General features: G+C 33.9%; 1 protein-coding gene across 2 annotated transcripts in view; it reads left to right on the top strand.

Annotated features, from left to right (window-relative positions):
• Positions 1–9158: 9158 nt before the first annotated feature.
• LOC108973457 (poly(U)-binding-splicing factor PUF60) overlaps positions 9159–23475 on the top strand; it is a 231860-nt gene continuing 217543 nt past the window's right edge. Inside the window, exon 1 of one of the 2 annotated variants that reach the window (XM_018940721.1) lies at positions 9159–10013. In XM_018940721.1, coding sequence (XP_018796266.1) covers positions 9910–10013 — 104 coding nt within the window. In that variant the 5' untranslated portion in view covers positions 9159–9909. The remainder of the gene's footprint in view (positions 10014–23475) is intronic. The other variant, XM_018940722.1, reaches the window with a different exon arrangement.

A 23475-nucleotide genomic window follows, 5' to 3' on the forward strand; every position in this document is an offset into this window, starting at 1 on the left:
ATTGCCGAAATATTTTATTAACGACATTTTGTGCTATGCAAACGTACGAAAAGTTACTCTGTGTTACTGTGTATGTATGTGTGTGTTTTTCTTTCATGCGAAACAGTGTGTAAAATAAATAACAATTTCACACAATCTGCTTGTATTATGATTTTGTAAATTTAAATTGAGTTTTCCTATATTTGAAGTATTGAAAATCATCTTTTTTGTTGTGAATTCCATTAAAAACCAGGAATTTCAGTGAAATGCGACACTAAACAACTTTTTGTCACGTGCTATTTCGTTATTTTGACCAGCTTTACCTGCYTATGTCTGTATGTAGTTTGAGCAATATCTTCGCAACTTAGCCAACGGTCGAACGGTTCCGATGACCATAGACACTTCACTACAAAAACACTGATAACGTCTGATTAGCGATATCGAAGTGGGATATTGCGTGGTCATTATCAATCAGTTTTCCGTCAAATGTGATAAACGACTATGGAAATAGTAAATAAATTATTCAACGAACGTGTTCAAAATATGATACTGAGTACATGAATATGAACTAATTTAAGAAAGCAGCTCATTGAACTAAAATTTGGAAATAAATTAAGAAAAGCAAATGGTTTTTGTTTTTATAATCTGAAAGAACCGAACCAAGCGATAAAGTTTAAAATAGCAAACCATGACCACAAGAAWTATAAAGTAGAAAAAATAAATAAAGTCAGTTGTGCAAAATCGAAAGAATTTTGTGATTAAGTAAATATAATACAAAATACATAATAATTTCTTCATTTTATGTAAAGGAGTACATTTTGATGCACAAACTAAAGTAAAAGTAATAACAATAATATAAAGTTTAAAAATATTTGTCGCTAATAATAACAAATTTCGAAAAGAAAAACATTTTTTTAATAACAAATTCATAAAGAAGAATTATGAAATAGGAAAAAATAAATTATGTTTTGTAAAATAAAATATTTTGCGAAAATGAAAGACGTAAATATTTATTTTTTTTTATATAAAGTTGGTTTTAAGTAAAACCGGTTTCATATTGCATAAAAAATATTGAAAACGTATGATATTATAGTAAAATAAATAGAAAAACATCACGATGTATATAGTTTAAAGCTGCTTAATCACACTACAATTAATATCAGTACTAAYCGAACAAAGAAACGAAGTGAATAATTCAAAACACCGGCTATAATTATACTCTTCTAACCCCCCTTGCACATTTCATGTTGTTACTTTATATTATAAGTAAGTGATTTTTAAGATAATGGAGTGTTTCTCTGCAAGTACGGTACTAAAAAATCTCCTTTTTATTAAGCATGGTAATGTATGAGTCGTATAATGATATATACATTAAAGATTGGCATAAAGTCAAAAAACTGCATTGTTCAACATCTACCTCATGGTGTTAGCAGCGACCAATACCAAATACCAATACGAGTATTGTGGTAAAAATATTATCATGTTGGTATTAATGTATAGACTCTTCGTCTGAGGAAACTAATTTACAAAAACCGATATAAAATGTGAAAATATTAWGTTTCGAAATGCTGTGGAATAGCGTTTTTACCGACGACTTCACTAATTATACTCTCTAAAATTAGTTTTTAGTAAATATGAGGTTTATCCAGACCAAATTGAGCTTGTATTTATCTTGAAACCAAATGGTCCATTAACAACGAAAGACTATTTTATTTTGACAAAGTCAGGGCACCTTCTGCGCCAACTTAGTAGGATAAGGAGCATTTTTCTCAGAAAAAAACTATATATCAGTATTTATGTGATCGTAAATAAATGTGTACGTTTGTATGAGTACTTATAGAAAAACCACAAGTCTTGAAGAAACCCAATCATACACCCATATACTTGCATACATATCTACATACAAACATATAAAACGGCTGGATCATTTTGCAGAGAAACACGCTCAAGATCATCGTGTCGACTTAAAAGCTACGACGATAACATTTGCCTTAAAGATTTATAATACCATACACACAAACATAAATTATAAAAAAAAAAAAACGAAGCAACAATAAAAAAGTGCAGTTTGGTAATAAATAAAACAGAGTAAAAGAGAATAGCAATTTAAGAATTACAAGGAAATAAAAGATAAAGACAACAACAAAACGAATGAGAAGCGAAAACAGAACAACAAAAACTATTACAAAGACGACTGGAGAAGAAAAAATCATAAAAAYAAAGCGAAGACTGTAGTGAAAACAAGAAAACACAACGCCAGAACTTGGTATCCATCAAAGCGAAAAGCAAAGCAAAACACACGCAGCAAAATGTTAGTCCCTCAGCGAGCTTTGCGAAAGGGGTTCGCAAATGTAATGGGGCATGCTGACATATACACACATACATCGCACATAAGCTTTGTAAATAGTATGTGTATATACTCGTACATATGAGCATATAAAAGCATATAATCTCGACTTCAATGCAAACAAACAACTAATTTTGAAACGAATGTCGCCGAGACAAGAGTCGGTTAAAGAAAAAGAAGGTAGATAAACGGCATGTAATGGCGAGACGGTAAAGTTCTGAGTCAATAAACAATGTGGAATGCAGAGCAACTCACAAAGCGATTGGGGCAACGATAAAATGACCAATACAATACAAGAAATCGGAGKAAATGGAATGTTTATTTAGAAAAATATATATATAAATACGTCACATGCTAACTAAGTAAATACATAATTAATGATATGAGTTGGATTGGTGTGCAGGAAATTGGCAAAGTTGCCATATTAGTAAGCCTAAGAAGGTRGAGTATAATATATACATACATGGGAAACTTCAGATAACGGACGGATAAGGGGTCATTAAATTAATGTAGGCAAGTTAGTGTTCGGTGAAAAGAATAGGAAATTATAAAAAATAAATATAAAATCGAAATTTAGAATCAAGCGTAATTAGAGTATAATAATAATGAGWGTAGTGTAAACTGAAATAAAAGAAGACGGCGTCTCCTGTAAGCTATCGATCAACGAATACTCGCGAATATAACCGATAACATATAAAATAACAATTGGAAATAAATAAATAAAATAAAAATTCTGCCATCACTGTACTTTTACATACACATCTACATATGTATATATGCATATGACAAGAAGGCAACAAAATAATTGAATAAGCGCAAAAGGAGGTGGAGTGAATGGTGGCCATTTCAAGAATTTCGTCAGCGGAGTAAATGGCGAACTGTGGCAGACAGTACGCGAGCGTTCTTGTGAAGTGGTCGCTAAGTACAAATAAACAATATTTTTAGTTTCGTCAATCAGGTTCATAGTGCTTAAGTAAAGGAGATTTTTAACTCAATATCAACAAAGAACTGGATTTGAAATAATAAACCTGGATATTTTGCTTTAAGGCCGAATCCATGCAAAGATGTTATATAGAAAATCTAAGTGAAAGCAGCAAAATCGGTTAAGTGAGATTTGACACATAAACCTAACATATCAAAATACCTCAAAGTCAAATGCAGAAGAAATTCGCTACATTCTTCATACATTCGCCCAATGCAAACAAGCATTCGGTCAGACACTACTCACGAGTGAGACCTATTACGCTTTTATTACTTTTCGACCATTTCGGTGTTTATCGAATATTGGCAGCCGCATTGTTGATGTGCACTTCCGCCGCATATCGCGCGTCACTCTGCTGCCAAAACTCCAAGCACGCTGCAGACGCTAAAGGCAGATAAAGACACGTTCTCAGTTAACATTCGTACGTGTGAATCGGTGTGTGTGAATCCTCTTGGCCATATAATGCGATGCTGCAATGTGCTTGTTGTTGCACGTAACTTTTTTGAGGTTATTGTTACTATAAATATTGATATGTTTGTGGGTAAATATTTATATACACAAATATACATATGTACATATACATATGTTTGTGTGCCTATAATATTGCTTAAATATCGACATTCATTACTGCCAATAAGTTACCTGACAGCGCACGCACTCTCTTATCACCTTGCTCTCCCAGAGCGCCATCCTGACGTGTAACCATTTCGCAAGCATGCTATCTCTTTCAACTGCAAGGATAAACGGACACTGACGAAATTTTGCCAAAACGTGGTTCAACACAAATTTGCTTTCAAATCAGAGAGACTTCCTTCGGGAGAGAGAGAGAGCGAGTGTTTCGGAGATGTTAGAGAGTGTAATTGTATAGAAATTTCGAAAAGAATCAAATGCATAACACATACACACAAACAACTGGCTATAATCGTAACAAAAATTTGAAAGGCACAACAATAGCAACGACCACTATTTCTGGCAACAATGAGCGGGTGGAAATTTCTGCTGCTGTCTACGTCAACGGCCTACTAGTGTCACATGGCAGACTCGAGCGCGCTCCAACACTCCAACTCCACAACCAGCTTAAACGCCATCATTACCACCACTAATACCACCACCGCAACAGCAGCAAAAACAAGAACAACAAATGTAGGCGAAGCAATGCTGCCGATTATGCGTCATCGGACGTTCGTGGCAACACATTGCTACTACGGCGTTTGTACAACTTTTGCTCTTGTTGTTGTTGTTGTTGTTGTTGTTTCAGTTTCAGTTGTTTTTGTTTAAATTTGGTTTTAGGGGTTTTGGCGCTGAATATGCTCCAAAGTGTGGCTACCTCCATCGCGGTCGCCGCACGACTCGAACGAATTCCGAATTTAGTTGACAAAAGTCGCCTCATGCGGGCGGTTGTACCAGTTCGAGCGTTTGCTAACGAGTGATTAATTTGCTTGCCTATTGTACGCTGCGCGCGTACATTCAATTACAAAAACAAAAAAATCGTAATAACACCAGAAAAAGTGTGCTTGGCGCAGCTGGCAGTTACTGTTTGGCAGTTTTTATGTCCKTTTGTTTGTGTATGTATGTGTCTGTGTGTTTGAAAGTTGTGTTTATTTGCATGGAGCAAGTGACGGTGGCAACTGTCAGCAAACCGCTGCATGCCACGCAAATTAGAGGTTGAAGTTGCCAATAAAAAATATTAATAATTTGTGACTAAGAACAATAAAAATAACAAAAGCAATAACTATAAYAGCCGGTAGCTGAGTTATGTGGTGCAAGTTTCTTTTCATTATTGATCAAACAAAGTGATTTATATAATATAAGCAGAGATAAAAATTATAAAAGGCGCATGCTAAGGTTAATGCAAAAATAAACAATGCAAATATGTACATGTATGTAGAATTGTAAATATGTGTATATTGTATATCGGCGACCTCGCAGGCAGTTAGGCTGGTGCGTGATGCCGTGGTAGAAGGTTACGACTTCGATTGTTATTGACTATCCAAATGCATATGTACATATGTATGTGTGTAAGCAGCCTTTATATCCTTTTTAGCAGCCGCTCCTCAGGAAGTTTCACCTTAGCGGCTTATAGTATTATATTATATGCAYGCATACGAGGTGTGTTCAAAAAGTATCGCGAATTTTGTGTTTTTTCAAAAATTATTTATTTATTCATGAATATCTATTTTGTCCCCTTCAAAGTAATCCCCATGAGATATTATATAGTTGTGCCAACGGTTTTTCCAATCTTCGAAGCACTTTAAAAAATGTTTTTTTTTTWTATCTTCTTCAGCTCCTCTTTCGATGCATTATCGTAGTGCATAAGCCAATTTTTGTCACATCTTCTCGGCCTTCTGAGAACATTTTGTACCACCGATAAACGTTGCTTCGGTCCAAGGTAGCTTCTCCGTATGCCACAGTCAACATTCGGAATGCATCCGCACCCAATTTCGTTTTTCACACAAAATTTGATACAGGTTCTTTGATCCATTTTTTTGAATAGGTAAAAATCGAAGACGATCCAAAACACGTGCAAGCAAAGCAGCTGTCWACMATTAARTGAGAGACATGAGTACTAACATAACGCCACAAAAAATTCGAAATTCGAATATACGTAACCTTTTTGAACATACCTCGTTCAGTAGTGCTTAAAAAGTACTAGTAACGACAACGCAACACAAATAAAGCAGATTTCATGACTTTTTTCATTGAAAATGCTTATTAGATATTCTTTCGTAGTTCATGATAGGGAACATTTCTAAGATCTACTTTCAAGATTGAAAAGTACTATTTATCTGAAAAATACCCTACCGTTAACTAATTCTGTAAATTGAAAAAAGCTGTAATAAAATAGTGGAAACTCTTTAAAACTTAAAGATGCCTATAATATTTATACCCTGAATAGGGTATATTAAGCCGCGGCGTTAATAACATCCAGAGGGAAAAGTAAGATACCCCATATAGAATGGATATAAATGATCAGCGTGATGAGCTAGGTCAATTTAGCCATGTTTCTATATATCCCTAATTTTTGTAGGTATCGAATCCCTCTTATAAGTAGTATTGCTTCCAGACAAACTGATGAAAGTTCTTGTAAGTAAACTTTAGGATTTGTGAAGGGTGTTAWAGCATCAGAGCAACAGAAGTTAAACTTTTTTCATTTTTTATTGAGTAAATATTAAAATAATTGTAAAATAAATCCAGCGTTGCTTAAATGACAGAAGCACTTTGCAATTAATTAAAAAAATACTGTAGAATTTATTTTCTCACTTGATTTGAGTCATCTCCAAGCCTATCTTTTTTGTTTTAAATATGGCTTCCATGCCGCTACTGGTGACTTCATTGTACTGTTACTCATTACGTATTATTGCATGTACTCACTTTAATACCCAAGGATACGTATGCATTTATACCCGCCCGTACATCCGTGAGTATAAATTTTTGATTACTCTGCCGCGTTTTTGCTATAAAAGTTTGTCTTTTCGTCGTTCTAGTTTTATATAAGTGTATAAATTGATGTATCCGTATTCATACATATATGTACGTATGTATCTACTGTGTGCACATAGGTATGAGTAAGCATATAGTATAATATTTTGCCTCAACAAAGTTTTCAACCTCCTTCCGTTTCATTTATTTAATGGCAAATAAGCTTCAACTTCTACAGAATATTTTCCTAAGCTCTACAGGTATAGACTATTTAAAGAGAATTTAGCTACACAAATGTGTTTTGGAAGTCAACAATAGTCTTAAAAATGGCCTACACTCAGCATTGGAAGAATTGTGAAATCTGTAAAAGTAGGTAAAAAAAATGAGTTGTTCTTTGACTTCAATTGAAAATTTGAAATAAAACCCTAATTTATGGGGATTCGAATCTCTTCATTTCCACAAAATTTTTGAAACATGCCTCAGCTTTTACSATCCCAAACAAAGTGCAACAGCAGAAAATCAAATGGATCCAAAGACATCGTACATTGATTGTTCTTCTTCCAACTTAAGGAAGTAATGCTAACAYATTTCTGACGCTTTGTGCATTTTTGTATTTTGCGAGATGAGCGATTTGTTGCGAGCAACTGTGAAGGTCTAAATTTTGAATGACAGATGAAACTAATTTTTTTAGTCATATAGCTTCTCTGATTCTCGTGCCATTCGTAAACAACAGCCCAACAGCCGAAAGTTAATTTCAGCCTAATGGCATAACAAACATGAAAAATCATAACCTAAAAATCAAGAGCTATCCGTAATTGTTGCCATGCAGACGGYAAAGGTCACCCTAAATTCTTAATGAAGTACCATAAAAGAGTGTCCGCAAAAGTGGCAAAAAAAGCTACAAAAGCGTAATATTAAAGCACTAAAAAGGTAATATTAATACAAATGAAAATGGCAAAGGGTTGGTGAGTAAAAACAAAAAGAGGTAGAAAATGAGTGACTTCAAGTGTGCGGCTGTGTGCCAGCGCCACCTTCTCGTTTTCTTCGCACCTACACGCCCCGTACGCCCTCCTGAGGCAATTAAATGTGTGTGAGAAAACAGGCGGGCAGTTTTGATTTCACGTTTTACGGCGTCGCGTCGTTGGCACACAGCGCTGTTGACGACTTTAATTTCTTTTATCATGAACGCAAATGTTTTGGTTGATTAGTTGGAAATTTCAAGTAGTTTTTGTTGTTGCCGCAATCGCTCTTCTTTTTGGAGTGTGTTTTATTGTTCCTATTGCTAAGTGAAAAACAAAGATTTTTAATTAAAACGTAATTAGCAAACAAGTCAGCTGGCGACATACCGTTCATGAGCGTTTCCCGTGGCGCTCCACAGCCGCCTTCACGCCCAGCATTGTGCTCGAGGCAATTAGCTAAGTTTGTTATAATTTCGCAGGTGCATTTATATAAATACTAAGAAAAATAGTAAGGAATCAATGTTGTTTAAAAGGAGAGGAAATCGCATATTGACATTTTTTATTTAATTTAATATAAATATTTTTTAATGANTTTCGTAGTTCATGATAGGGAACATTTCTAAGATCTACTTTCAAGATTGAAAAGTACTATTTATCTGAAAAATACCCTACCGTTAACTAATTCTGTAAATTGAAAAAAGCTGTAATAAAATAGTGGAAACTCTTTAAAACTTAAAGATGCCTATAATATTTATCTCTGTCTCTTATACACATCTAGATGTGTATAAGAGACAGCTTTTATTCAAGAACAAAACTATATATTTTGTCTTTAATAAAAATAAAAATAAAAAAATAAAAAATATTTTGTCTATACATACATATGTACATACATTTTAAAGAGTGGTATTTCCTTAATTTTTTCACAATTTATTTATATTAAAATTTTATTTGTTATTGTGTTTTCTACTTTTATTACAAAAAGTTTCTTTTAATGTGCTATATTATAAAATTATTCTTTTCTACTTCATTCCAGCACACCCCAGCACCAGCACCAATGCAGTAAAGTTTCCAGTCTATAAGCAACAAATTACAGAACATTGTGCAAAATATTTCCGAACTGTGTGTGAAAAATATACAAATGAGTGAAGAGTRAAGAAGGAATTTGAATATACAAAAATATAAAAAAATTATAACCCATAAATAACAACTAAAGTGTTACAAACCACAAAAAAATTAATCAAAGTTAAGTGAAATAACAAATAAAAAAATAATATTTTCAATTAAATCCAGTGAAAACACATCAACTAATAATAAAAAAAAATAAATAATTTCAAAAAACTACTGTTAAAATTAAATATATAATTTAAATTACTGGAACAACAACAAATATTGTCTGCATATATTATAAATTGGGAACAGTGAATTTATGACAGCTCCATAAACAAAAATATATAATAGTAAAATCAGTATATTTATAAAATATATTAAAATCCATGGAAGTTTCAAAAATTTTTAAAAGCAAAGATTTTTTAAAGTAAAATAAAAGTAAAACTTAAGAAATATCCTAGCTGGGCTAGCAATAATTATCTGAAGATACAAATTAAATGAATGTCAAAAAAAATACGAATTGATATCTGTAAAATCGGAAAATTTTCAAGAACAAAATAGCAAGCGAGTTCACTTGTGTAACTGTAAGCAACAAAACAGTTAATAAATAAAGTGAAAAACAACAAATTTGTAACACATTTATTTGGTTTACTCAAAAAACCCAACTTTCATATAATAATAAGAAGAATAATAAGAAAAAAAGTATTTAAAATCATTAAATCAAAATAAAACAGAATTTTTTCACGCATGAAATTCTAAAGCATTTTTCCAACTCAAGTACTTAATGAAAGTGCTTAAGTTACTACTAAGCTTAAGTTACCAATAAAAAAAAAAATTTAAAATATATAAGAAAAATATATAGCAAAAAGCAACAAAAAGTGTTTGAGTCATAAAAAAATTGTAATTAAGTGGAGCTAAGTGAAGGAAAATTTTAATAATCGCGCCCAGTGCAAATTAAGTGAAGAAAAATTTCATAAATATAATAAAATTAAATTATCCACTGGGTCAAGCAAAAATAATTATAAAATAATCGCATCATATTGCGCTTTAGTGTTTTTATTCATTCAACAGCATTCAATTAACAGCAGCAGCAGTAAGCAGCCAAATCAGTCAAGATGCTTTTCGAGAATCCCGCATTAGCCGCCAAACTACCATTCCCGTACAATGTGCCACCACCGTTACAGGCGGCCGCCGCTGCAGCAGCGGTTCCAAATCTAAGGTAAGCACAGCGGCTTACTTACCTACTTACGTACTTATATAATTACACATTCTTTCATCTTTTTGCACCTTCGTACTTTCATACAGTCATACGCACACTTCTTTTTGACAACTCTTTCAATTATTCAGTATTTAAGCTTTATTCATAATAAATTTGCAGCTTTGCACTTTTTTCTTTCACCTTTTGTTCAGCGCAAAGTTTTGACGTGTACATGTGTATGTCAAACTCACTTGGCTACAATTGTGCCAGCCACCTACGAAGTATGTGCATGTTTGTGCTTGTACGTAAACTTGTGTGTAAGAGTATATAACCATCATCTGGAATCTTAACCTTTGCTTGAATTTAAAACTTGTACACATTCCACATAACCTCCAATTTCAACAATTTCATTGAATCTTACATTCTTCATATTGAAATATTTATTTGCGCTTCTAATAAGCTTAATATTTTTAATTGAGTTCTGTAAACCAGCAATGTTTTATTTTGACCCTTTTCTTCAAATACCAATTCAACAACTTCTTTATTTTCCGGAAGCTAAATTCTTATATCTTAAATTCAAGAAATTATCTATAATCCAGCTTGTCCAGAGAAAAAACTCGAATCCTCGTTTATACTTTAAATAGATTTCTCATAAAGCAATATTGTCTTCGAAATGAGTTGGAGCCAAATATATGGAATTTCGGTTCCACAACTGGTTATCTAGCCCCGATTTGTCGTCTTGATGACATAAACAAAACTGTGTATGGTTCTGTTCTGGTATTGCAAGTTCGACAGCTTTAGAAAAGTAAATTGCCGCCTAAGGAGCAGAGGTGCTGTTACATAAATTTTATAGGTCCATAGGGGAAAAATCAACATTACATTTATTTCAACTACAATTAACTACATGGTCCAGCGATTTTAGCAGTGCGAATTTCCAAACATGCGCGCTCTAAGTTAAGCTTCTGTGCGAACTCAGCGGCTAACGTCGTTGAGAGCACCGAAAATGTCACGAAACATTCTAGTCGTAAAACCACCTTACTTTGAGTGTGCCATGTGAAGGCTTGTGGCAAGTAGCAAGTAGCAAGTGCCATGTGGCGTGCGGCATGTGGCATGTGTTGAGCACGGTTCACTGCTCTACGTTTCATTTTGCTTTTTCCACCACTTTCTGTTACTCGTCATTTTACTGCTTGCCACCGCCTTGTTGGAGCTCTTCGCGCGCTTTCCTCTCACTAGTAAGCACCTTCTGCCATTTTATACCATTCTACCATTTCCCTCTGCTACGGCTACTACTCTTTATGCTCTGTTTTTATTTATATTCGCTCGCTTCGACGCGATTTTAATATGCAAATTGGTATCACTTAAAGCAAATCATTCTTCACCCGACCTCCCAGCATTTATACGACTTGCTGTTCCTTAATAAAATTGTTGCTATTTTCGACTTGCTTTGCTTGGCTGGTGTTGAGGCTGACTGTGGCGCTTACGACGTTGGGTCGGTTGGCGAGTTCCTGGACTGGCTGACACTCTAAATGTGGAAATGTGGAAATGTCAACCCTGTGTCTGTCGTTCCTCCTAAAAATGTTGAATGAAAATGCAGAGCTTAAATATACTATGTAATCATTGCAGAGGGTTCTGCAAGTAATGTTTCGTAAAGCACATTAAAGTAAATCTCAATTTGAGGATTTTTGCACATGGGGGTTCCAGCAACGCTGTCTTTTTGCCTCAGATGTCATTTTTTATTGGGCGTTTCAGATTAAAATATCAGTAAAGTCTTTAGATAACTGAACAAATATAAAATTTTTTCTTCCCTAAAACTACTTCCCTTGTATGATTCAGTTTGGAATTATTTACGTGATCATACATGGAATTAATTACATAAGTACTGGAGTATGCTCGCTTGTAGTTTTTTGATCTCTAAATAATTTTTTTTACTTCTCTATAAATAGATTAAGAAGTGAATGGCGTTGCTTCAAAGTTCATTCATTTACCTTAATTACATAACATCGTATAGAGAGTTTTCCAATAAGTGTGATATGATTTCTTGAAAAAAATACACTAATTGTAATTTAAATGTTTTTTATTTAATGTGAAATATAGTACAATCGATACAATTACCTTCTGAATATAACATCATTCAAATGGCCTTAWCGACTTCGTTTGCAGAAACGAATTTGATGACCCAATTTTCGAGTACTTTTTCCACTAATTCAAGCCGTTTTCCATGAATAGCACGTTTAATATTGACTTTTAAAACTTGGAAACAGYCTGGTTTATTGCTAAAGACAAATGACTTCAAATAACMCTACAARAAGTCGCTCATTGGCGTTAAATCRCAACTTCTTGGAGTCCATGCAATGTCACAATTTTTCCACACCAAACTGTCAATGTAGGTGAATGCAATGGTTGTTCATGAATAATTTGTGGATTTTCTTTGCATCAGAATCGACGGTTTTGTTTATTTACCGCAGCACTCAGATGAAAGTGAAAATTCCATAAAACGGCAAAAACGCATGAAAAGTTGCAATTAAAGAACGATTATTTTGATAATAAAATTGGATAATTKGTAAAAATTGCTCTTGCTATATACGCAATCCATGATGAATTTGGAAGCATTACTGAATACAATACCTATTGGAAAACCCYKTATATCGRYATGTCTGCGTACGGATAGARTGCTGAATAGAGGTCGAATAAGTATAAAATCTACAGTTTCATGTATTATTTAAATGGCATTTGTTTAAGTGTGTGTGTGCTAGCCAATTTCATGCAAAGGTCCAATTCTAAGCTTAATTGCCTCTTCTCTGAATGATTGACGGTACAGATAGAGTGTATATTATACGTACAGGGTGTCTCAAAATTAACGCAAGATTCTAATTTGCCGCCATTTCAATTAATCTTCGAAGTTGACGAAACTGAAGCACTAGTCGGAACACATTTTGTATGAAATTTTCGAACTGCGAGCTTTCATTATTTTTCAAATATTGTTCAATAATGAAGACAYGTTGTTCTATCGTGTAGAATTCCACTTTTACTAAACCTAAACTGTCAGCTGTCGATTAGTTTTTTATGGTTATCAACATTTTACTACATAAATGGCTTCAGATTTAAAACTTGCTTTAATATTGGAACACCCTTTATACACATATATATATTTTTGTGTAAACTAATGTGTGTATGACTAAGTGTTTGTATTTATTTTGTGTTGACACTGGCTTGAAAAATATTCAATTAGTTAGAAAGCAATAACAACGACGCGTCTCACAAATTGGAGCGAACAGCAGCATTGTTTGGACTTTTCAAGGTCACTTGTCTTATTTGATAATTATATAAGATAAATTTGACTAGGCATATGTTGAGGTGAGGGTTTTAGGCGATGAAATGATAAAATCAAGCACATACTCTGTGTTTGGGTGCTGAATTTTGTACTTGTWAGCTAAAAGTTGCTTCCTTGCTGGCGAAGCTGACATTCTTAATCGACATGACTTAACGCTGGTGTGTTTCGCACAGGGCCATCAGCGTTCGTGAAATCAACAAATCTACAAGAACAGAAGCTTAAATACGCCGCGCGTATTTGTCTTCTCTGCAAAAACACGCTAAACAACGGCTGTGCATTGGCGTGCTTCGACGAATCCCTCGCGTAGTGATAAAAATCTCTACGCATGCGCACATTTAAACACACTAATTTTATTGCCGCAACAATAAAATCGAAATATATGCGTGCATATACAAACTTACACAAGCATAAAAGACGAAAAATTATAAAAAAGCAACAAAAATTACTTATAGTAATAAGTAAAAAGCAAAATCAAGTTGTAAAAACGCCGCTGACGAATTATCAATTCGCTCAAAATCACGCGTTTGTATTCATTTAAGCTTTGTTTCTAGCTTCAGCGGTTGAATTTCGTACAATTAACATATTTTGGTGGATTTGCATGCGTGTACGTTTGTATATATTCYATACATATGYATGCATGTATGCCCGTATGTATGTTCAGCAAAAGAGAAAACCGCAAAAACGCGCTGTTAAAAGCATAAAATCAGTTATATGTGCGTATGTGTGCGTGCACGCGTCACGGCATCGAGATCGAAAGTTAAAGTCCGCAACGAAAACAAAATGAGAGCGCACAAACGTGCTTCTGACGAAATATTTTAATTAAAATATACAAAAGCCGCGGATTAGAATGCAAAAAATTGCTCATTTTTTCAATTACTCATTTAAWGGCGGTTTATGCAATCGGATTTTTTTTATACTTTCAGAGTGGTTTGTTAGAACTGCGATTTTTGTCGTTTTGTTTTAAGTTTATAACAGAAGAAAAGTGATTCTCAAAAGTTGTTATTAATTGGAATTCGAGAAATATTTTTTCATGAGATTATCTGCGACCTCGACTAGTATATCCTTACATATAACTTAGAATAATGTATTTACAGTACTGTAAAGGCATTGTCTTATCAATTTCCTAATTATTCTTGAGAAAATATACTAAAATTTCAAAGTCAGCAATACTGCATTTAAAATGTTTGAGAGCAATGGCAGAGCAAAATCACTCACCTATTAAACCGTTCTCGTRTTAAAGTAGAAAGCTCTGTAAACGAAAGTAAATTGTGCCGAAATCTCTAAATTAAAATCATTTAGAAATATTCATCTCATGTAGATATGTATACAAATATATGCACTATTATATACATACATATGTATATGTATATGTATCTCGGTACTATACAAAGCTCAGTAAAGAAAATAAATGAGTAGTATCTAATCATGTTTCTCGGGAATACGAACAACTGAAATGGAATTCCTAGCAAGSCCTCAATACTTACATATAATCCTACACCCATACACATATGTATGTTATAACAAATAAGCAAAATTTAATAATAAATAKTAACAAAATCTATTTACTCTTCAAGGCATCTCACTACATATCCAGCAAGAAAAATATTTGCTTCGCCCGATTTCGTAGACCGTATCTTTGCTTGCCACTTCTGCCAGTTGCTGCCTTCTCCTTGACATCCGCAAATTGCCAGCACAATTAAACTAATTACGCTAACGATTTGCTGTTTGGCTTTGCTGCATACAATTTAGTTAGCGTTGGGCGTATACGACATGGGGGTTGGTGGGGCGTGCCGTCTTCGTTGTTAGCAACAGCTTTACATATTATATGTTATTGCTGTTGATGTTTGACGGTTGTGTCGTTGTTTGTCGCTCTAATGTTTTGATAAATGAAAAGTAGTTGCGTTGATTGCTCCACTGAGTGGAGCCTCTGCGCTGATGCCAAATAAGTGGCTCAAGGAACGTAACACAGGTAATTCCATTTCGTGATCGAGCATTAGTGTCGAATCTAAACTCTATATCGAATATGAATGTATATCGCATGCTAAGTTTATGAAATGTAGCCGTGAAATGAGTCCAATGGAACTCAGTGCAGAGAGAGTTAGTATTTAACTGAAAGTGGTGGCAAAGATTATARTGTACCTATTGAATGTATCGCTCTCTTTCTTTTTGAAGCCACACAAGTCCAGGYGTCCAGGCAAACACGGAATAGACCAGATTGACCTTGTCATAATAGCTCACTAGTTCAGTCCGATCTTTGCTAACCGTCTGGGTCAGTATAATCAATAAAGGAGYTGGAATGAGCTCATTAGACTTCTTTTAAGACCTTTCACACAAGATAGTACCCAGAACATTTTTCGCTCTCGAAATACAACTTTATGCCAACAAATCGCGTAACGGTTAATTCTATTTAATAGATTTCATATTAAAGAAGCCTTTGAGTTGATTTCTTAAGAATAATGACTCAATTTTAACGACATGTTTTTCGCACTCTAGTTATGGAATTTCGTCGACATTYGCCTAAGTAAATTTTATTTTTAAAAATATTTCGAAACGAAAATAGTTTRACAATATTAAGGGAACGAACAACTGCACGAAATTGCGTACGAATAAGTTCTAGCAAAATTTGATGAATTTCCTTTCCGACGCTGCGCCTGAGTCCACACACACACACACACAAGCGCCTCAGTGGAAGAACAGCTGGTTGGAAGTGCTCAAGCGTTCGGGAAAACAAAAGCAAATGAACTAGTAGAGTGTTGATAATCCCAAACGACAACAACGAAATCGCTGCGTGACGAATGGTCATGCGGCATGGCAAACGCTGCCAACAACTACTCAGCGCGCGCACACACACACRCTTAAACGAGGCAACTTTTCCGCCGTACGCGCTCAAGCTTTTTGTGTGCCATTGAAAATAAGCAGACGAATAGGCAAAACACACACACACATACACACATACATATAAATACACAGGCGCACACAAATGAAATGAAAATGTAAATTAAACGTAGCGATGCGCAACGCCGCGTGCTGTTGTGTGCTGACTTTGAGCGTTGACGTTGGCGCGACAAACCAAAATACTCGTAGCACTGACGTTTTGGCTGCGCGCATTTGTTGCCATTTATTACTGTCACTTTAAATCCAATCAACGTTTCGTCTATTTCCTAGTTGTCTTGGGCGCCGGTCTTGAGTGCTCCAAATACCCTATTTTACATAAGGAATGGCTTGTGATTTGTTTGCCTTTCTTTTTATGATTTTTTTTTTTTTTTGTTTTTTATTTTATGTTTTTTTTTGTTTTTTGTTGTTTGTACTATTCATATGCCTGTTATCGACATTTACTTGCAGTTCGCCTTAATTTGTTTGCTTGCTTCTATATATATATACAATATATATATAGCAAGTATATACATACATATGTAAATATATCTTGATTTTCATTTCATAAGCTTTACAATTTTTTATAACCGTTCTCACAGCTACGCGCAAAAATTTATTAAAAGTTTATTGCATATTTTTTGGATTTATTGCTGTTGTTTTTCTTATTGCTTCAGCGTATTTTGGTATTTATGCCGCTTTGCCTGTGAAAGTAGAGCAACCTTGCAGATAATGAACTCGATTTGTATCTTGGTACATAAGGCAACATGAATAAATTGAGTTTTTGTTTTAAWTTTTCTGCATTAAATATTTTCTTTTGGTCGCAAATTTACAACGCGACTTTGTGTGTCGTCTCGCATTTGCTAATTTCATCGAAAGATATTAATKACAATTAACGTATTGGCGCAGAGCATATGTATGGGTTCGTGTGCATGTGCCTCCACACGTCTCGTTTTTTGTATTTYTTGAACTAACCTCAAAACGAAAGAAAAAAAGTTATAATTTTTGGACTTCAAATGTGTTTTCTACAATGGAAGAGTGATTTATAGCGATATTTTGTTTCATATACAATTTTAAGGAATTTTTTGGATTTTTTACTTTAACAAATATTTCCATATCAAAATTTTATTAAAGTAATAACTTTGCCTTTAATCAGATAAGAAATATAGAYTTAATATTAATTAATTTCTTGGAATTTGGAATTTCGTGAATTTTTTCATTCTTCTGAACTAAAAATAAACATTAAAATTAAAAGTTAGTATTTTGTTTAGTACTTTAGATGSCCTCCTCGAGCTTCCAAAACAGCCGTAATCCTTTCGGGCAAATGAATACTATAAATACGAACAATAATCATTTTTTATGTCGTATTACAAGCTTCATTTATGGTTAATCTTAACTCTACTTAAGTCTGAGGATTTTTCCTTGTTTTCTCTAAATGACCCAGCAATTCTCGATGGTATTTAAATCTGGGGTATTTCCTGGTCATTCCAGAATTTTTATAGCGCCTCGCTCCAAATATCCGTTCACTTAAATATAAGCTATTTTAATAATATATTTTGTATTATTTATTTGAAAGAGAAAAGAAGGATGATTATAACAAATAGAATACTTATGGCAYATTTTTTGTCATTCTGTAATGTTTGAGGCGATGATTATAGGAAACAAGACATCCATTGCTGCCTTTAAAAAGTGCTTAATAATGTCAATGTATCCAGAAACAATTAAGGAACCATTTATAAATGTCAATTCACTGCAACCATARTAGCAAATTCCACCCCAAACCATGTGACTCGCTGGAAATTGGTTTCTGGTTGTCACAGTACTTRGGTGCAATTCCTCTTGTGTGAAGTGACCGAACATACTGGATTTAATTGCACTGATTTAAATTTATTTTCGACTCATCAATGATTATAACCCTTTTTTAATGTTCGAGAGTACAATTTCGATATTCTCGTGCAAAAAAGTGGCTTGCCGCGCTAATTTTTGCATTTGGAGAACACATTTTCTTGGCCTTCTCGCTTTAAGGTCATATTATAGAGCCACCGGAATATAGCTCCTTTAAGGGGTTAGGGGTAGTCAAAGGCACGAAAAAATGAGAATTTTCAGTATTTTTTTTTATGGCATTATTATAAAATGTGTTGACTTGAAGCCACGAAGATTAAAAAAAAAAAAAATTAATTTCCAAAGTTATAGTTGTTTGTGTTGACACAGTTCCGCAAAAATGTACTTACGGTGACAACCATAAGTCCTTGGAGATTCATCTAAAATCAATCGGACAAAAAAAAAGTTTTATAAATAGATTATCCTGGACCTGATCGAAGGATTTTTTTTTTGCGGCCTCATGAAATTTTTGTCTAAATTTTTGGGAAAAAATCAACAGTTATTGAAATTAAAAAAAAAAAAATCCTTCAATCAGTCCCGAGTTTATTAAGTATTCTTAAAGCTGTATAAATTTCATTAAATCCCACTGAGCGGCTTTYGCGTCACAGTTGTCACCAGTTCAAAGAACATAGTTTTGAGAAAAACGAGTTTAAAGTTTCACAAATAACAAATTCACGAATAACAAATTCAGAGAATATTTTTAAGATATTACACTTAACGAAAAAGCAAAAAAAAAATAATTTTTTGAAAATTCTGACCACCCCTAACCTCTTAAATCGGTTGCGCAGGCTTGGGCTCCTTAAATTTTGGTCCATTTTGGTTCATATTTATTAAGAATCAAAGCTGGAAAATTAAAAAAAAAAATACTTGGAATACAGGAGTATAAAATTCAATTTTAATTTATTATAAAATTATTTATTTAAAACTTAGATATTTTAAAACGCTTCTTTATGATTTTTTTTTTTTTTAATAAAAAACCGGAAAAAGTGCTTTGTTTAACTATTTTTTTACTTTAATTCCTTATTTTATAGTTAACTGTGCGSCAAAGCTGCTTTTATAGGCGTTAATCATCATGAAACCTTTATTTGCAAATCATTACACCGGTCAGCAGCATTTTGAGCATGCCTTATTTTTGTTGCTTTTGTACCACAAAATGAGAATAACAATCAAAAAATGTTCTGYATTTGCTAATTTGTTCACAATCGTACTCTTTTTGAAACAAATTCAGCTTTGTCGGAATGAGTCGAGCAAGAATGCGTTACATACCCAAAATATCCACCAAAATCATTCGAACGGACTCGCGAGAGATGTCGAGCTCTCTTGCCATCGCTCTAATACTTGCCTGACTTTTTTCAAGCACCGTTTTCTTTACTTTTTTTGTCTTTTCATCAATTGGGAGCGTTCAGAACGAGGCACGCCTTTGAAGGCTTTGTACACGTAGGCTTTTGTTTTTGAATCACTTTTGGAAAAGGCTTAGCCAACATTCTTAACGATTCCACACACGAAATTTGATTAAAAATACGAAATTGGAGACATATTTTTTGTTCGAAATTTTAATCCTTTGTAAAAATCGCAGCACACTGCTGAGGTGTACCGACATAAGCAAGCTGTTGTAAATAAACTTGTAGGCAAATCGCACTCATATTTTGCAAATTAATTAAGAACAATTCTATCAACGTAGTAAAATACATATTTATGAAATGGCAATTACGCGGCGAATCTAAATACAATTTCCGGGAGTTTTTGTGTCCCTATGTATATCTATACGTCAGAAATAATCTGCAGAGCTMTAGGCCTAAAACTCATTTAACATTTTTTCAGTCTGTGAAACAATTTTGTCTTAATTTAATRAATATTTGTGGATTTTAAAATTAAWTTTACTTTACTACAAGAGTTTATGACATTTCTCTTTTAGTTTKTAGTCACATCAGATTCAATTCTTCTTTATTGCACAATAAAAATAATTTCGTACTTTAATTTGATTTTTGCCATTTAACAAAAGGCTGTTGTTTCAACAAAAATTTTCATATGAAAGCCGGAAAATAATATAAAGTTATTTGGTTGATTTTGTACAACACTACCGCTATTCAATTAAGYCAGTTTATTTGAGCAAGGTTGTGAGATCGAAGGATTCCGAAGAGTATATTGGCTATTGGTATTTTATTGCTGTTGTTGTACTTGTTTCATTCAACATTTTTACAGCATTTTTTTTTTTTTTTGAAGTGAAATGCCACTCGCGCTTCCTGTCCACAGTTCTTGTGTAGCGTGGGTTGCTGTTTTGCTTTTATGCTACCTGGTATTTTTTGCAAGTGGGGTGTTGTAAAAAACGCCTAATATAATTAAGAAAATATTTTTGCACTTAAATAAAAATGAGAAATATTATTGCGCCGCCATATGCACTGTTCTACCTTCAAGCTTACTATATGCACTTATGTACTCGTATATATTTATATATACTTACTTATCTTTATACATATGTGTGTACATATCTACATGCATACATATATGCCCGTATAGTGCAAGCTTGCACTGCTGCAGTTGTATCTGCGTTTATGTATGTGGGCGCGCTGATTTRAAAATAAATTAAAGCTTGGAAAATKAACTATATCAGCTGTGGCAAGTGTTCTTGATTTATTCGATTTACAGTGTTGAAGGTCTGTAACACAAAGGCGCCCATATACTTATATGTAAATATGTGATAAGTTATATAGCGGAAAAATCTCTTTACATCATGTATGCATGTGTGTGTGTAAACAATTTTATTTGCTTGCATGCGATTTGCATATTAATTAGTCACACGTACACACACACACACACTTGTACAAACACGCTTGAACAAAGCATGTGCTTGTGAGATTTCATTGGCAATGTGTTGTTGTTATCGTTGTTAAGTTGCTCCGTGCTGCGCTGTTCGGTGCTGACATTATTAATAAGCGTTATAACAGGCGAATAGTTAACGTTATCGTTTATTTATTTGCAATTAAAATTATGCACATTCTTATATGCTTAACTAAATGCATGTGCATGGCGGGATTTGCTTCGTTTCTGCAAAAAAAAAATAAAAAAATAAAAAAACTTAAAACCATAGAAAATTTCAAAGCAAAATGCAGCTCAAAGAGGAAATCCAGTTAATGCCAGCTGCTGTCGCTGTCGGCGTCAACAGTCGCTGCTATGTACTTAGATATGTGACGAGGTGAAACTAATCGCCGTTACGAGACTTAAGCTCAGCGTGTTGTTGAGGTCAACTAAAGTACCGTTAAATCCTGTACAACTAAAATGTAATTTATTATTTAGTGAATTGGCATTTCAATACAGTTAAGAGTCACATGTCGTTGAGCACTGTCGATCCACACTTCATTAAAACTAGCAAGAATGTAGAAAAATTATTGGCTTAATTTTTCTAACCTTCACCAAGCTATGTTATTTGAGTTTATAGTAGTCTAAGGTGTCATATGCACAAAGTGGTTGTTCAATCGGCATAAATCATTGGTTCAGCAATCTTTTGGCGGGTACGACATATTACTTGAGTGAGCATTACTAATCAATCTTCTCGTCCTTTGTATGCCTAGCGGCGGATGGGGTGCTTCCGCCGAACCGTTTTTGCTCAAAACGGACGTTGGCTTTTTGACTTTTTTAAGATTGAAGATGTATATTTCTTAGTTCTCTCTATTTTAACTGTTTAGAATCCAATAGTAACGTTTCTTTTGCGTATCCCATCTCGTAGAGATCTTTAAGAGTAAATCATAATAAAATTACAGCAATACAGCCGTTAAAATTGTGTTGAAGTTTCTTGCCTTGATGCGCCATTCCTTACATAAGCAAGCCTACCTATTTGCGATTCTTTAATTGGAGCGTATAGTATGGTAATTATTAATTGCCAAGGCTAGATCCACCAATTTATTTATGTTCACAGTCAATAATCAGCTTTTCACCTAGTCGTCAACCTCCTAACGATTCGATAATTATCCATTATAATTAATCATCTTCGGTCGCGCACATATTGATGAATGCTGTAGCTGTTATTGAAAATCACATACTTAAATATGCATGTACGAGTGTAGATGCATGTATGTATATTGAGTTTGTATTAGTCGCAAAATACATGAACATTATGCTGCCAATCATAATTAATAAAATGACGAAAACATACAGACTTACCTTTATACAGGCATATGTAGACGCTAGTTAGTACAAGCGTTGCAGCCTCTGTTAGCSCGCAAGACAATGAGCCCTCGAAATCGGCCCATAACTACACACTTAAGCAAGCAAGCGAAAAATATCAAAGTAAAAGAAAAAAAAAAAAATACGCAAAATTTGTCGCATGTAACAGAAATTAGCTAAATTTCTTCTCTCTTGTGGTGGGCGTACAATTTATTTTTTATTTTTTTTTTGTTGTTTTATATTTATTTTCGTTTGATTAATTCGCAAGCGCTTAAGTGACGACAACATGGCATAAATTTTATGAAWATATTTGTTTTTGGTTTTTGCAACGCAATCTTGTAAGTTTGCGCTTTGGTCAGACAAGAGTGTAGACCTTCAAAGGCGCGTTGGGCGTTTGTGATAAATAACGGCTAATATTGCATGTGACAGGCTGGCATATTTGGAAATGAAAGAGAAATGCATAAAGGCTGTACATTTTCTATGAGTATGTATGTACATACTTGACTTACACGTTTGTTTCTTATATTTTGCAACATTTTGCTCTAAATGGGTGAATCGAATGTGTTTCATTTTTACATATCGTCACCTAAAACGCCACACAACGTCTCATCAAAGAAATGAAAAACATTGTCAGATAGATAGTAAGTAAAAACCAATATATAACCATTTTATAACGAAAACTCCAATTTTGTTGAAATATGTAATTCAAAATTAGTGGTTATCGTTATTATTATTGTTTTTCCATCGCCAGTAAAGTTATGAAAAGTTAAATCACTTACGCCATACGCTTCAGAAAGTGGTAACCCTTTAAATTTCGTCGCAAGAGCAAAGCCYATGACATAATTTGACATCATCATCATCTTTTGTGGTCAAAGTCTGCTTTCAATTACATCGTTTCGCTAGCTGTACTTTGGACTTTATCAACATGCTGGGGCTAGGAGAGTCTTTGTGATTTAGGGGAGGTTACAATAGACCTGAGGTCGCGGTGCATTCCGCTTATCAATCTTAYCTTATGCTCCCATTATTCAGCTAAAGCTCTAGTTTCAGATAATACTTTAYTGACATCTAATTCTTTATCGACGAAAACACCCAATGTCTCATATATTCTAAAAAAATATTAACTCAAAACTCAACCCAAAACGGCTCCTGCTGCCTGAAATTGCATATTAATTAAGGGTTTAAAGTATCACTTCCGCGCTCGGTTATCTACTTAAAATAATCAGCTTAATGCAGCTTAAG

This window comes from Bactrocera latifrons, unplaced genomic scaffold (assembly GCF_001853355.1).
Source record: "Bactrocera latifrons isolate USDA-ARS-PBARC rearing strain unplaced genomic scaffold, ASM185335v1 scaffold_48, whole genome shotgun sequence".
Classification (NCBI taxonomy): Eukaryota; Metazoa; Arthropoda; class Insecta; order Diptera; family Tephritidae; genus Bactrocera; species Bactrocera latifrons.